The sequence below is a fragment of the Cryptotermes secundus genome, unplaced genomic scaffold, assembly GCF_002891405.2.
Source record: "Cryptotermes secundus unplaced genomic scaffold, Csec_1.0 scaffold234, whole genome shotgun sequence".
Taxonomy (NCBI): Eukaryota; Metazoa; Arthropoda; class Insecta; order Blattodea; family Kalotermitidae; genus Cryptotermes; species Cryptotermes secundus.
In genome coordinates this window covers 2,729,444-2,745,473 of record NW_019725843.1, presented here as the reverse complement: position 1 = coordinate 2,745,473, position 16,030 = coordinate 2,729,444, and the positions used below count along the sequence as shown (strand labels likewise).

At 41.5% G+C, this 16,030-nt stretch overlaps 2 protein-coding genes across 2 annotated transcripts in view; one reads left to right on the top strand and one right to left on the bottom strand.

Moving 5' to 3' along the window:
• LOC111863657 overlaps positions 1-16,030 on the bottom strand; it is a 188,749-nt gene that overhangs the window by 87,592 nt on the left and 85,127 nt on the right. The window lies entirely within an intron of this gene.
• Positions 1,505-15,566, top strand: LOC111863675 (muscle-specific protein 20). The gene is made up of 4 exons (XM_023850197.1): positions 1,505-1,642; positions 6,517-6,728; positions 11,065-11,185; positions 14,894-15,566. Exons 1-4 carry the CDS (start codon positions 1,613-1,615, stop codon positions 15,083-15,085), a joined length of 555 nt encoding a protein of 184 aa, XP_023705965.1. The 5' UTR covers positions 1,505-1,612; the 3' UTR covers positions 15,086-15,566.

Sequence of the window (16,030 nt, the reverse complement as noted above, 5' to 3'; positions counted from 1 at the left end):
ACCGGTTTGGACTCAATGGAGTAGAGAAACATCTCCTGTCCTTGCGACAAATCTAGCCCCATCTGTCCAGCCAATATCCCGTTCCTATACCACCTGAGCTAACCTGATGTTTGCAAATTCATTTGGAGGTCTCTTTTACGAAGGTTTTCTAAAATTACTGCTCTTATACCTTGAAACCGAGTAATGTATGTGCCAATTTCAGGGCCTACACAAATGTGACACTCCCACTTTCATTCCAGAATGATGCATTGTACTGCCTGTGGGATTGTCGAGCAGGGAGAGATGAGGGATCACACGTAACGTATTTTCATCGCGCCAAAAGCATCAAGTTACGAGAAACTGAAGGGGTGTATGTCACTATCTAAATTTAACAAAAAAAAAGGGATTCTAAAAGGTTCTGGAGATGGTGAATAACACATAGAACTGCTGGGTTTTTGGACTTTTTCCATCGTCCCGTATTGTAGAAAATAGAAAACGCGACGTTTCGGAAACTGGACGTTTCCATTCTCAGGTGACGGAGGGAAGACACCTACTCAGTTGGGTCCCTTAGAAAGAGCTAATCTCATTGATCCAGTGATTAAGATTAGGGGTTTTTAAGGGACCCAGCTGAGTAGGTGTCTTCCCCCCCCACCCACCTCTGAACGAAAACAGATCCACTTTCCGAAACGTCGTGTTTTCTATTTTCTAGAATACCGGAGGATGGAAAAATTCCAAAAACCCAGTAAAACAATTTTTTCAAATCACATACTCAGTGTCCTGTAGTCCTGAAGCGAACTATACCGACGGAGCGACTTCCGCTTGTCGGAGAAGTAAGTGCCAACTTTAGCGGTTAGAGGGTGTCGCGTGGTCAGCGCAACGGATCCCCAAGGCTGGTAATCTTGGTTTTCTAGACCGGAGCCGCCATTTCCTTGAACTAGCTCCTCAGTTATCCTCACGAAGCTGAGTGGACCCCATTCCATACCCACTACTTCTCAGAAAATCTTGTAGCGCCGGGAATCGAACCCGGGACCTCAAGATATGTAACCAGGAACTCTTGACCACTAGACCACAGAGGCGGTCCTCAAAATCGTAAGAATAAGGAAGACTATATTAGTTTGGCAGTTCCCCTACCGTAAGATGCTGACTTAGTGCTATAAGGATCTATACGCACTGCCACTGCAACCGTCGGTTTCCCTTTGTGTGCGTGGGAGGCGTCTTGAGAGGTGAGCAGTAATGCTTCAAGTGGAACTAACGCCAGGAATGTTGGCTGCATTAGGAAAATCGATGATTCGCACACTTCCGCAGGCATTTACTCTGAACAATCGCCCTATTTATAGACTACAAGTTTCGGGACTACTGTTTCTGGTCCTTACTGCGAAGAGGGGTGGATGGAGGAATAGAGGGGGGTGCTGTGAAAATATCTTGAATTTTCTTGTGAAGATTATGGCAAGCGTGGGATACATGCAGGAGAGGAGAGGGGGTAAGAGAGGGGCGTCTTATGAACGCCTATATAACCAGAGCGGTCATCTAATATTGGTACCCAGTTTGTGTGTGTGTGTGTGCATAACGCTATCCGAAACTGCGCTTCGGGAGAGTTCTCCTTTACCTTCGCTGCTAATCACTATAGGCCACCATGTCGCTTGAACGTCAGGTCAGAGCCAAGGTAAGAAACAATTTATCATAGCAGTTCACAACAGATCCAAATGTTGGTGTAAATATTCGGAAATGAGGAAGTCATGCTCGGAGACAGGAGAAAAATATCACGATCTGTGTGTGAGAGGCTCTCATGAAGATTGCTGTCCTCTGCATACTGCCTTGTAGTCAGGTGCATATTACCGACGTTTCGGAAGAACGTATTGCCTCCATTTTCAGGGTTTAATGGCTCAGAACTTAATACTTACCTGGTTACATATAGTATACCTTATAATGATATATATTATTATATTAATATTTTAAGGGTAATGAATTCAATGAGTTTTTATGGAACGGGTATGTAACTCGGCTAGCGAATGATGATGAAAAGCGAACGCTTGGAAGATACACACAGAAACGAAGGAAAATAAGAGAACTTTAAAAAGAATAAAATGAGTTTTGTTGAAATGGATTGGACACAGCTGACTCAGAGCTTAATCAATTGGTGGAACATGTTAGCCGGCAGTTCGTAATTAAATGTCATAGTATTAATTGGATACTTAATTAATTACACAAGATTTGTCAGAAAGGAGACGGAGACACTACGCCTCGGAGTTTCACCAACCTGTCTTATATATACTTATTAATCAGTCATACACACCTTGCTTTTTGGCATTTTATTTCTTATTCTTACTTATGAGAAGGACAGTTTGCAGTATAAATTGGTAACCAATCTTATATGACAGTTATTTTTATCTTAGATAATTCATGTATTAAAATAAATGTCACATTCTCCAGAAAGATGTATCACTATCATACCTCCATTTGAGCCCTCACATTTTAGTACCTCTGATCTGTTCAGATGTTGAATTAAGTGATCTACATCATGGCTTCTCAAAACCGTGGGTTGCGACTCCCCGGATGGTCGCATAGTTCTCAAGAATTATTTGAAACATTCATCTCTAGTTCTGGAGTAGTCGGTGAGATTTTATATAGATGCTTCGAAGAAACGAAGCTGCAGCAGGCGAAACTTTTCGTGATTGCTCTTTTGACTACTCAGGAACATGTTGGTGAGCCGGGATAGCTCAGTCGGTATAGGGGCTGGCTACTGGCTGGACGACCGGGGGGTCGGAGTTCCGAGTCCCGGTGGGGTCAAGAATTTTCACTTCTACATGTCTTCCAAACCTGCTCTGGGGTCCACCCAACCTCTTATTCGATGCGTTCCGGGGGCTCTTTCCCTGGGGACAAAGCGGCCGAGGCATGAAGCAGACGACTCACCTGCAACTAGTGCCGAGGTCAAGGAAATATGGATCTACACATCCACTCCACCATACGTCTTCATGGCGTAGTGCTTATTTCGTTAAGCACAGGGACAATTTTACCTTTTTTACAGGAACATTTTATAGATTACTGTACATGTAGAAAAGTTCTAACTCTGTTTACTTACTGCTGTCAGCTTACAGTCTCATGAAGAGCTCAGACTTCTCACTTAAGTTTAAAGACGGGGGTCGCAACAATTTATGTAGAGCTTGGCGGTATCACACATTCTGTGAGCCCAGCATTCCCAATGTGGTGAAATGTAACGAGTTGAGATGTGGCCGGAAATGCGGTAAGAAAATAGCAACTCAGATATCAATTTCACAATTTCGTTAGCTTAGGCGGCTAGGCGCTGACTTCCCACCGAGAAGTCCTGAGTTTATACCCGGGTGACTTTTTGTGGAGTTTGTGGTAACAGAAGTGACTTTGAAGCAGGTTCTCCTTCAAGATATCTTCATATTTCCACTGCTAATCCTCACTCAACTATTGCTCTCTACTCACTTGTCACTGTCCCCTGAGGTGTGGATAGCGTCTGCTCAGGCAGCACATTATCATATCTTCGTTGTTTTTTTTTTTTAATTTCAAGCTTCATTTTCCGGCCAGCATTTGAATGCTTCCAGAGTTAGGAATTTAGAATATTGCAGCAGACTGAGATGCATTATGGGAGAAGAGAACTGTTTTATTGCTAGTGGGGTGGGACTAAGTCCCTTGTACTGCGGCCACTTCTGGACTACTGTACCAGCCCCAGATGATAGGTGAGGGTGATTGTGGAGCAATTGGTGGAATGAAGATTGGCAGGGGAAACTGAAGTACTCGGAGAAAACCAGCCCCAGCGCCACTTTGCCCACCACAAATCCCACTTGACAAAATCCGGGATCGAACCCGGGTCGCCGCGGTGGGAAGCCAGCGACTAACCGCTTGAGCTATGGCGCGGCCCCGGGAGAACAGTAAGGAAATTCATGCCGAAATATACTAGACGAAAATACCGCGATTACAGTGGTTTAGAATCGGCTCCAAAATCGATTATTTTTGACAGTTACGAACCTATCTTCAACCACAATATAAAATTTCTTACCTGTGAAATAAATTCTATATTTACCTAATTGTACCTTTTGTTCTTTTATTAGTGCTATATTGTAACTATATATTTGGGGTCTTGCAGATCGCATGTTCGTAAAATTCTTGTGAACAGCATCGTATTTAAGGATAAAAATATCCGGCACAATTTGAGCTTAATGATGAGACTTGTCGTGACGGTACACAAGAGGCCTATACTCGTGTAAATGCTTAATTTCACATTTAACATTCAGGTCTTTATTAAAAGCTTCTTCATTCACTACACATATATGCAGGATGTATAAGCTGACCGCCTCCGTGGTCTAGTGATCAGAGTTCCTGGCTACAGATCAAGAGATTCCGGGTTCGATCCTCGGCGTTACCAGATTTTCTGAGAAGTACTGGGTGTGGAACGGGATCCACTCAGCCTCGTGAGGATAATTGGGGAGCTACTTCAAGGAAATAGTGGCTTTGGTCTAGAAAAGCGAGATTAACGGCCGTAGGGAAACGTTGCGCTCACTACGTAACACCCTCTATCCGCTAAAGTTGGCACTAACTTCGCCGGCAAGCGGCTGTCGCTCGGTCGGTATAGTTCGCTTGCGGACTATAGGCCACGGAGTTTGTTTCTTTATGATAATCTACTAAATATTTTTAAACATTGTAGAAATATTATTTTTGAACAGAAAAAAAATAACTGCAAATAATGGATTATTATAAAAGGTTTCACGAACAACACTTACAATCGCTAACAGCACACAACCTCAACCAGACTCCCATGTTCGGCACTGATGATCACAATGTTGGTAAGAACATTTCTTATTCTTTCCTCCAGTTCTTAGGTTTCTTGATTTGGTGTGACAAACGTCTTCTTAGCCTAGCCCCACAAGAAAACAGCATAAGAACTTAAGTCTTGGCTGCGGAAAAATTAATCATGAACGCCATGCAGACCTGCATTTATAAAAAGAAATGGTTTATGATGCTCTGTACGTTATATTTCTATACATGGATGTTACATCGCTTTTACGCAGTAGTTTTTTTTTTCAAGAAACTTACTACATTCGAAACTAATCAGTAGTAGCAGAATAGTCTTCTGCTTAACTGCACTGTGTCTATGTAGGAGCGAAAATGAACATTGGAGAAAGCGGGGGAAATTCTCTCACTCAATCATGGAGCTGAGCCCTTCTTGAGAAACCGCCGATAGCTACTCAAGAACTTCCCAGCATTTTATGGAACCCGGAGGCTCATTACCGTGTTCATAAGAGCCCTCCACTGGTCCATATCCTAAGCCATATCAATCCAATCCATACCATCCAATTCTATATCTCTGAGATCCATTTTAGTATTGTCCACACAACTACGCCTAGGTCTTCCCAGTGGTCTCTTTCCATCCGGCTTTCCCACAAATATCCCATATGCATTCCTCTCCTCCAAATTCATGCTACATGCCCTGCCCACCTCATCTCCCTTTATTTGATTATTCTAATTATGCTTGGAGAAGAATAGAAGCTGTGAAGCTCCTCATTATCCAGTTTTCTCCAACATCCTGTCACTTCATCTCTCTTCGGTCCAAATAATCTCCTCAACACCCTGTTCTCAAACACCCTCAGTCCATGTTCCTCCCTTAATTGCAAGGGAAATTAATAGTATGAGAGATTATGTATCAAATGAATAAAGTTCGTGATGAATTCCCAACAGGGGATTCGCTATTTCTACTCGGTTGAAGTCAGTTGTGTCTAGGGGTATGCATTACGAGTATTACAATGAAATGTAATTTGGGAGCCTTTTCACCTGGTGACGAAAGCTAACAGATATTTCGTCTGGGAAGCCACTCTTTCTTCTACTGCCGTCATTTTCACTTTAGGCTGCTGTAAGAGCTAAAATTGTTCTGTGCTATGAAAGCGTGTGGGCCAGTGGATGTATAGGTCCACGTTTTCTTGACCTCGGCAATGATTGGAGGTGAGTGGTCAGCTTCACGCACCGGCCACTTTACCCTCATGGAAAGAGACCCCGGTACTGATTGGATAGGGGGTTGGGTGGACACCAGAGCCAGTCTGGACGACATTCTTTAGGCTGCTGTAGAAACACATGAGCTATATAGGAATGTTACGGTGCATAGTGCAACCATCCAATATGAACATGTTATAGAGGCTTCTTACTTGAGTAGGATGGGAACTGCGGAAGCATAGAGCGCCCTCCGATCCCTACAGCAGGTTTCACTTCCTTCGGTTCTATAGTATCTGCCAGACAAGTGTTGATATTTGCACGAAACTTAACAAATCGCAGAAAAGTTAACAGCAATATATGTGTTCACAGAATTACTGGATTTTTTTGCTATTTCCATCTTCCGGAATTCTAGGTAGTAGAAGAAACGATGTTTAGGAAAATGGATTTGTTTCCGTCTTCAGGTGAGGAAACGTCGTGTCTTCTATTACATAGAATTCCGGAAGATGGAAAAAGTCAAAACCAGTAATTCTATGTGTCATCCACCATCGTCAGAACCCCTTAGAATCTAATATATGTGTTGTTTTTCAGTTGGCCGGCAAAAGGGACCTTGAGCAAGAGAAGGAGGCTCAAGCGTGGATAGAGACGGTCTTGGGTGAAAAGTTCCCACCAGGAGAGGCGTTTGAGGACGTTCTCCGTGACGGTCAGGTCCTCTGCAAATTAATGAATAAGATTAGTCCTGGCAGCATTTCCAAAATCAATACTTCTGGTGGACAGTTCAAGATGATGGAGAATATTAACATGTGAGTAGTAACGACTAAGGAAACATACTAGCATTACTTAATTATGGAGATGAGCCCTTCTTCAGGAAAAGCCAAATCTGCAGCTACTCAAGAATTTCCTAGCATTGTACGAACTCCAAAGTTTCATTGCCGTGTTCACAAGAGCCCTCCACTGGTCCATATCCTGAGCCAGATCAATCCAATCCATACCATCCCAATCTATCTCTTTAAGATCAATGTTAATATTGTCCACCCACCTACACCTTGGTCTTCCCAGTGGTCTCTTTCCTTCTGGCTTTCCCACCAATATCCTATATGCATTCCTCTTCTCCCCCATTCGTACTACATGCCCTGCCCACCTCATTCTCCTTGACTTGATCATTCTAATTATACTTGGAGAAGAGTACAAGTTATGAAGCTCCTTATTATGCAGTTTCTCTACCGTCACTTCATCTCTCTTCAGTCCAAATATTCTCATCAACACACTGTTCTCAAACACCCTCAGTCTATGTTCCTCCCTTAATATCAGAGACCAAGTTTCACACCCATACACCGCATCACGTATATACACATACATTAATAATGGGTACAATTAATATTTTAATAACAGATATTAGACGTACGATTAACACGATTAAGATGAACAGGTTCCCTACAGACAACATTAGCACCGGAAGAGCGTATAGCAGCAGCACAATTTTCACTAGACGACCAGAAAACCTCTGATTCCTGAGAAGGAACTCAAAGACCAGCAGTTTCCCAAAGAGAAGCGCAAAATTTAGAACCAAGAAAACCTGAATAACAATAATATATTAATTTTTTATAAATCTTTTTCTATTACCAACTATATTATTATTAGCAACTATTTTAAACCACACCTAGAAGAGACGAAGGATAAATAAGAGATACAATTTATATTCTAGACATTATTACATACGTGCAAAGTCGAGTAAATTCTATCCATTTAACTTTTTCGCTTCTGAGAAACTGCGTAAGAACAGCCATTCCTCGCTTTCAGTGGCGGAACCCTTCAGTTATTCAGTTATTCAGTACTGACGGGGTGGGTTACCCCATGCACCGCGACCAGTTTGATCTATTGTGTGTCCCCCATTGAATTTCTACTGTCTCCATACCCTACCGGTACTGGTGCTTGCTATCGTTCCCTTTCTGCCAGCGAGGTTTCGGCCTTCTACTGGCAGCGGTATTTAGTAGCTAGTCCCTTTCTATCAGTGAGGTCGTCCCTCCTCTGGCAGTGGTACCTAAGCTCCCCCATCTACCGGAGGCATTGGAAACTACTTGGGCAGAAAATTGCCTAAATTTAGCTCAGAGGTCTCCTAGAGACATTAGGTTCTTTTACGTGCCGTAAATCTACGACACGGGACCCACGGCTTAAAGTCCCTCCCGGAGGACTTGTTCCCTGAATTTTTCCGCCCTTAAAAATTCCACGACCTCCGCCGGGTTTGAACCAGCGTACCTTGAGTCATGAGGTGGGAACGTTACCCCTAGACTATGGAGGCCGCTGGCGGGTCACTTAGGCCCAGCTACAGGAGCACTGGTAAGCCGCGGAAGCATAATTTGGGAACAACTGTCTTATATACTTAACTGATAATAATCAAAGCTAAAATTAGATGAAAGGGAACTGATTCAATGAATGAACGGTGGAGCTGCCAAAAAGTTAACAATTCGAAACATTTCACGGTTAAATTATGAGGCCGATGCCAGACATCTGCTTGTTAAGTCAGCGTCTGTCCAATTCACATACGCTTCTTTGCGATTTGAGGTTCTCTCAGCGGTCGCTATGAAGAGTTCTGTCTTCTGGGATGTAACACAGTGCCGTCTGTTGAACCTGACCAGACATTTCGGAGAAACATGTCATTATCATCATCATCTTCAAGGTTGAAGAATAAGCCTATCGAGAAACAAGAGTGAAGCATTTGGCAAGTAGAGCTCAACATGGCCTATTCTTCAAACCTGAAGATGGAGGCGACATGTTCCTCCTAAACGTCGGTTGACTTTCAACAGACTACACGACAGTATACCTCAGAAGATAGAACTTTCGTCTGTATTTCATTTTCTCTTTCCAACTTACAGTAGATATGTACATGTATATACTTATATACGTATGTTATATATATATACTATATATAGTAGGATATAACAGAACAGAACATCACTTTCAATTGAGACAGCTTGCAGTTACGGAGTGAAGATTCTTAAAAACCACATCGCAGTAGTAAAGTAAAATACTTTACACAAGTCCTTTATTTTCAGCAACTGGACGCTGATACTCTTCAAGGTCATCACCGTCAGAGTCCAGTTCTAACATAAAGCATTACAAATTGAAATCGTATAAGAGGATATTCTGCCCCAAAACCACGTATAATTTCTGAGTAATTAAAATCTACCTTAGTTTACTACACGATGAACCTGTTTGAATCCATTTAACGAGGATATTAAGTTCCCTGAATATATTAGTCAAGATTGCTTTTCCCAGCCTATTCCAATTTCTTAGCTATACTCTTAGATACATGAATATTTTTCGCACAAAACTCCGTGGTTGTAGTCCGCAAGCGAACTATACCGACCGAGCGACCGCCGCTTTTCGGCGAAGTTAGTGCCATCTTTAGCGGATAGAGGATGTCGCGTGGTCAGCGCAACGGATTCCCACGGCCGTTAATTTCGGGTTTCTAAATATATGAATATTTTTCGCATATCCGACATAATGTATATTTATGGCCGTTTCTTAGTCGAGGCTGTTGGATGTGGCTTCTCATCGTGGTGGCCCTAGTTTATTCCCAGTTGACTTCACAAGTTCCGTGGTGGAAATGGAGATTTCTCTCCAGGATAATTCAATTCGCCCCCACCCCCACCAGTCATCACTCCATTCCTACCTCTGCCCCATGAGGCGTGCGGCAGCCATGACCAGTCCATGACCCTACTCACATGAAGCCGCTGTATATGAGCGCAGCGGTTGCTCGCGGGTCTGACATGCTGTACTCACACACTCACTAATCTTTCGGCTTTCCTCGTCTTATCTCAGGTTTCTTTGCACCTCCATTAGGACCTACTGACATTTCGTCATGCGTGTCCAATATATCGTCGGCATCCGTATAAATTCTCTCCCCAGCGAGAACACACTCTCATCATCCTAGACATCCCTTTGCCTCATCAAGATTTATCGAAACAATCCGATATTTCTTCTTATGTCTACGTTCTGTTTACATTTGCAAAGAGTCATAAATTTCAAAATTATAAGCGTCTATATCTCTATTATTTTAGTTCTTAATGATACTCTCTCCAGTTTCTGTTATTCTTCACGTTATAGACCGATTCAATTCATTGGGGCATAAGGGCTCTATATTTGGCATCAAACTAAGTGAACGGAATCACTCTTCTCCTGACTTCTATGCTGACGATTCATGTTTCAAACAGTATATCCTTGTTTTCTGTGTTCCACAACACACTGAGATAGAAACACTAAGAACTAGGGCCAAGATGTACTAGTATATAAAAGCCTAAGGCATCCAAAGGATGTCCGCAATAGATAGCTGTGGTAGTAGTCACGGGAGTGGCCGCCATATGTCATTAGAGTCTCTGCCTTTGCCGAAAAAATGCCGTCGCTAGTACCGAATATATTCCGTGGAATTGTGATTTAGTGTATATAAGATAGGGTGAACTAAGAGTTCACCCGTGGAAAAAGTAATCAGACCTGAAATTGTTTATATTTTGAGGGGTCCTGCATTTGAAACCATTCGTAAAAAAATGGGCTACGTATTAATAGTTTTCGGGTTGACAGACAGACGACACTGAATTTTCAAAAACAGATTTTCATCATTGCTACCTCGCATATTCAGCGGAATCGTGATTTAGTGCGTATAAGAGGTGGTGGGATTTGTGTCGAAAATGTACCTAGAAGTAAGAACTGGTTACTGCAAGTGTACTGTGTTTTAAATTGTTGCAACTACCTGTTAATGCAAGGGAACATTACAAAACATGCATGGGAAGAAAATTGGGGGCATTGTGCTAATGTGGAAATAATAGATGTTATTTAAATCTTCAGAGTGATTATCAGTAGTTATTTTGTATCTGATGAATTCTACATATTAGTGTCCAGGGTACAGTGATGACCTTGCAATTAATTAATAAAATAATACACTCGAACACAACTGGGATATCTGGTACAGATTACGGCGAGCACAATCCTAAATTAATTCCAGCATACAAAGTGAAATTTATACAGGATGGACGTGGGTTACGATTGAGCTCAACCAGAATGTTAGAACCCGACAGATACTCCTGGTTTTAATCAGTTAATCCAGTTATGGCTGACTGATACTAATTGAAATGTGGGGTTTAGGTTCCAGCAAGCGCTCAAGAATTACGGCGTCGCTGATGTGGACGTCTTCCAGACCGTAGACCTGTGGGAGAAGAAGGACATTGCCCAAGTTACAACTACGCTTTTCGCCCTTGGCAGGACGGTAAGACTTGCCGCAGAGCTTAACAAGGGACTTGATCCATTTCGCTGAGCAACACAGCATATCGCTAGCGTGAGATTTTAAGATATTCTCACGTAACTGAAGCCGGAAATACAAAATAATTTAGTTGTTTAGATGTGAAAGCCAACAAGTAACCACGCCAGAGGGGAAACATTAGTGAAATTCCTCCTATTGACCTGGAGACTGGATAAAATTTCAAAATCAAGTCACTGCCCCTGCTAGGAAATTAGTTCTTATTTTCGGGGGTAACGCTACACGCGAGTCTAAGGCATGAAATGTCTTCGCTCAATCGGATGCTAGGAGTGTGGGTTCGAATCCCACTTAAAGGCATGTATGTTTGGTGTGTATATGCGTTTATTCTGTGTTTGTGTTGTCCTGTGTTTAGGCAGCGGCCTTGCGACGGGCTGTTCACTCGTCCAAGGTGTCCTACCGTCTGTGTAAATGATTACGGAATTGAAGAAGAGGCCACGGCCCAACAAAGGGCTGTAGAGCCATTGAAAAAGAAACGCTACATTTATAACACCATGATATGAATCATACAGGGTTAGCGGGAGTAAAATTGCACGTTATCTCGCTACTAGTAGTCGTCTACTTCTGCAAATAATTCTGACATCAGATGTATTACACTTTCCAGATAAGTCCATAATATTAAGGTTTCGCACCCCAAGCCATAAAATTTAATTATTAATGTAGCAGGGGACTCAATTAGCATACTCACAATCCAATCATAGCACTTGATACTAAAAGAAAATACAGTTATCCGGCAGCTTTTCAGCATAAGCATTTGTAATAGAAATGACAGAGATACTACTGTTGACAGAGCCTCCTACCGGCAGAATCAGTACTACCTGCAGCCAGCGCTCTATCAGTACAGTGCTGCCAAAATGCCATATAATATAATTATGGTTTTATTGTACAGAGATTAGAAAGTGTTGACTATAACAATCATAAATATGTTCATGATGTATATACATTAAAAATTCTATGCGCTTGGCTCGAATACGTAATTAGTTACAGCTTTTAAACAGAAAATTAGAAACACATTTCTCGTGTTCGCCGTGTTTACAATTAGATTTACAATTGGATGTATAGATCCACACTTTCTTGACCTGGGCACTAGTTGGAGATGAGTGGTCAGCTTCACGCTCCGGCCGCTTACCCACGGTACCCATTGGATAGGAGGCTGGGTGGGCCCCAGAGCTGGTCTTGACGACGTGGAGAAAATTCCTGACCCTACCGGGACTCGAACTCCGACCCCTCGGTCGTGCAGCACATAGCCAGTCGCTAAACCGACTGTGCGTTTTAATATTATATTAGTTGTTAATGGAAGTTTCTACGAACTTGAAGGGTGTAACATTTTTAAAATAGTTATTATTATGATAGTTGTGTAGACGATTATAGTCGTTATCAGAAATAATAAGAAGCTAGTGCTTAACGTGCAGGGACTATTTTTTTGTAACCGGATTGTGCGATCGAATTTATTATCGTTATTATTACCGAGACGACACAACCCACCCTGCTGTCGAGTCCCATCAGTTGATGGGCCCCGTCGGTTCAGAAATGCTGGATCTATTTTGTTGACCCAAATTACAGGACGCAGTGTTCACCCAAAGCGTGAAATAGGAACAGCTGTGTTGACGAATTTTTCATCTTCCTGATGACGTAACCGTTACAAGTTGGAACGGCTTCCTTGCAAAAATAGTGGACCAATAGGCAAGTCGGGCACTATTATGGGTTCAAAAAAGTGGGGAAACTACAGTTCATCAGGTATTTAATGATATCTGCCCCGCCTGCGTGTGACGTAGATACACAAACTCGGGTGGTAGAAGCGAAAACAATCGTCAGATCTCTTCACTTCCAAATATCGAAGCGTATAAGTGCAGCCAGGAACACTGTGGCACAACAGAAGTGTTCGCAAATATAGCATGCAACTGGCAAAGCGCCTGGCCTAAACATACATATAATTATCGGCCTGTGCTGTTTCGAGGCGGGCAGCGCACTGATACGAGGGATCATGATATCGCGGACGTACTGTAACTTTACTTGGGAAGTATCGCTCTAGGAGAAGCGCAAAAGGAACAGATGTTACATTATCCCAAATTCAGGATTTCTTCAAGAAGACGAACAGAATAATTGCAAGGATGCGAACGAGTAACTCAGGTTTCCGCGTAAATGAGAACATAGTTTCAGAGTTTTTCTCGAGACACGATTACAACTCAGCCACAGCACGTCTTATATTCCTTGCATAACGCCAACAATAATACTTTCAAGTGGTGACCGTCCAGTTATTTCAAACTTCATAAGAATCTCCACACACTTATTCCTTTGAAGCAACTGTTATCATCCACATTTCAGAGCGTCTGTATTGTATTATTTCGTGATATTTTTTTCAGCCCCGAAAATTTCGAGCTCACCTCTTTGGCTACCATTGTCATGAATTGCTTATATAGATTATGTAAATATGAATTGTTTTTGATGTTATTATTCGGAGATACATAAACACAGTGCCTCATCCTACAATGTGAATCTAAAAATATATTCCATTTTACTGTAAAGGAAACAAAGGACATAACCCTTATTCAGTTATGAACGTAGAGGCCTCTTCCCTTGATACGTAACTGCCATCTGTGCAGCCAAAATTGGAAACATTTTAGGACCTTCCTTCAACGGTACGTTTTTTCTACTGCTAAAGTCCACAATTCGTTCTTCATTAATACAGCTTCCGGGAACCGAAACATTCTTCCTTGAGACGCTAAATGAGATGGAGCCAATAGGCGTGAACAAGATAGGTGTGGGAACCCTGCAGTCGTTTTTAGCTAATTGTCTTTTTACCGTGTTACCCTGTTTTCAAATATTGCTTCTTAGAAAATAAAAGTCGCGATATTTTTCGACACTTAAGAATAAATACGAAGAGGATGATAATAAGGAATTCTAATTGTTAATTATAATTATATTTGTGAAAATACCTAAAACTGTATTGAAGGCATTAAATTCTTAATTTATTATTTATTAATAGTAACATTTTTACTTATTTTTGCTTACAGTTCTCAAAAGTAAATGATATATTAAATTTAAAAATCTGATTTTTTTTCATAGGAAAAATAGGGGGTCGAATTATATTACGGGTAGACTTATAGTCGAGAAGTTGGTTGATGCACTATGATACAAATCGGAAGGTCGCGAGTTCGAGTCCCGATGAGGTGGATTTTTTTTTCAATTTACCTAATCTTTCCAACCGAACTATGGTCCTGGGGTCGACTCAGCCACTAACAGAAATGAGTACCAGGAATCTTACTTGAGGGGGGGGGGGTAAAGGGCGAAGGCTGACAACCTTACAGCCATCTATGAGCCGATTGTCTAAAGAAAATGTGAGAGCCTCGACGTCTCACAATCCTGTGGGCCTTCACGGCCTGTTACAGACACAGCTTTACCATGATATATTAATTATAAATTTCATAGCAAGTAGCAGTGCCATAAATGCAGCATTTTCTGATGATATTCACATTGTAACTGATGGTTCGGACGATTCGAAATTTTCACTGTAAGCAATAAAAACATGAAGATATTGTGTGACAGAATTGTGAACTTGTGGCTGAGGAACTTTTCCAGCAACAAGCGAAGGTAATTTTGTTTCCGAACGCAGCTCTTATACACAAAGAGTACGAATTTATATTGGCGTTCTTTGTGCAGACATACCGGCACCCTGAGTGGCCAGGACCATACCTGGGACCCAGGCCCGCAGAGGAGTGTAAGCGCGACTTTACCGAGGAACAACTGAGAGCAGGAGAAACTATCATTGGCCTGCAGGCCGGCCAGAACAAGGGCGCCACACAGGCTGGACAAAACCTTGGTGCCGGGCGCAAAATCCTGCTCGGCAAGTGAGCATATCGTCTCCTCTACAGAACTATTGTAACCTGTATACTAACGAATCCTACACCTCCCATGTTCTGATTGAAGTTTGTATATAATAAATAAACAAATAAATAAAATTGTATTTTAAAAGTATAGAACAAGAAATATTCGTGTAACATATTACAGTATATTCTTCATCCTCACAAGTATTAAATTTCATCCATTTGATTCAAAGTCTTGAGGTTGAAGATCAGCCCTATTTCACTGCGGATAGAATTCTGATGCATAACATTCTCATTTTCAACATATATTGTATTTAAATCTAATAATATATTCAGAGCTTCTCGGCATTTTGTTGATTCTTTCAAAAACTATATAAATCTGTGTGGATAAGAACTAGCCAGTATATTGCTTGTCTGTTGATGTCTAGAAATAAGGTTTATGTGATATCGTTATTGTTTTTTACTTGTGGAAAGAGAGAAGAAATAAAAAAACATGTCTCATTTTGAAATCTTCTTGTTATTATTTGTCAATCTTTGTTTTGTTTTACATTATTCCTGTTTCTGTAACCTCCCAAAAGTTTCACGCCAAATAAATGAACTAAAATTTTCTCTGACGATATGCCTCATTCAAATTCAGTTAAAATTCAATATTTCGAAGACATGTTCTGTCTCCATCAGCAGCGCCGATATGGCCATATGGATATTAAAGAGGGTGATCGAGGAAATTACTGAAACATTGAATTTAAACGTAATTTTGATTATGATGAATACACGAGAATGCTTAGTGAATTTTCAAATACCGCGATGATTGCAGAAAACCTATAGTGGAATTCTGGAGAAGAAAATTAAATATAAACAGTAAGAAATTGTGTCGAATGTCATAAAACCTAAAAACAAGTACCCAATAGAATCATTCAGAACTTAATATTTCTTTAATGCTTCGAGGAAGAAAATAAAAACAATGGCTGACGTG

Coding starts and splice junctions, on each gene's coding strand:
- LOC111863675 (XM_023850197.1), top strand. CDS start 1,613: ATGTCGCTTGAACGTCAGGTCAGAGCCAAG. Junction 1,643..6,516: donor AACGTCAGGTCAGAGCCAAG/GTAAGAAACAAT, acceptor GTTGTTTTTCAG/TTGGCCGGCAAAAGGGACCT. Junction 11,186..14,893: donor TTTTCGCCCTTGGCAGGACG/GTAAGACTTGCC, acceptor TTCTTTGTGCAG/ACATACCGGCACCCTGAGTG.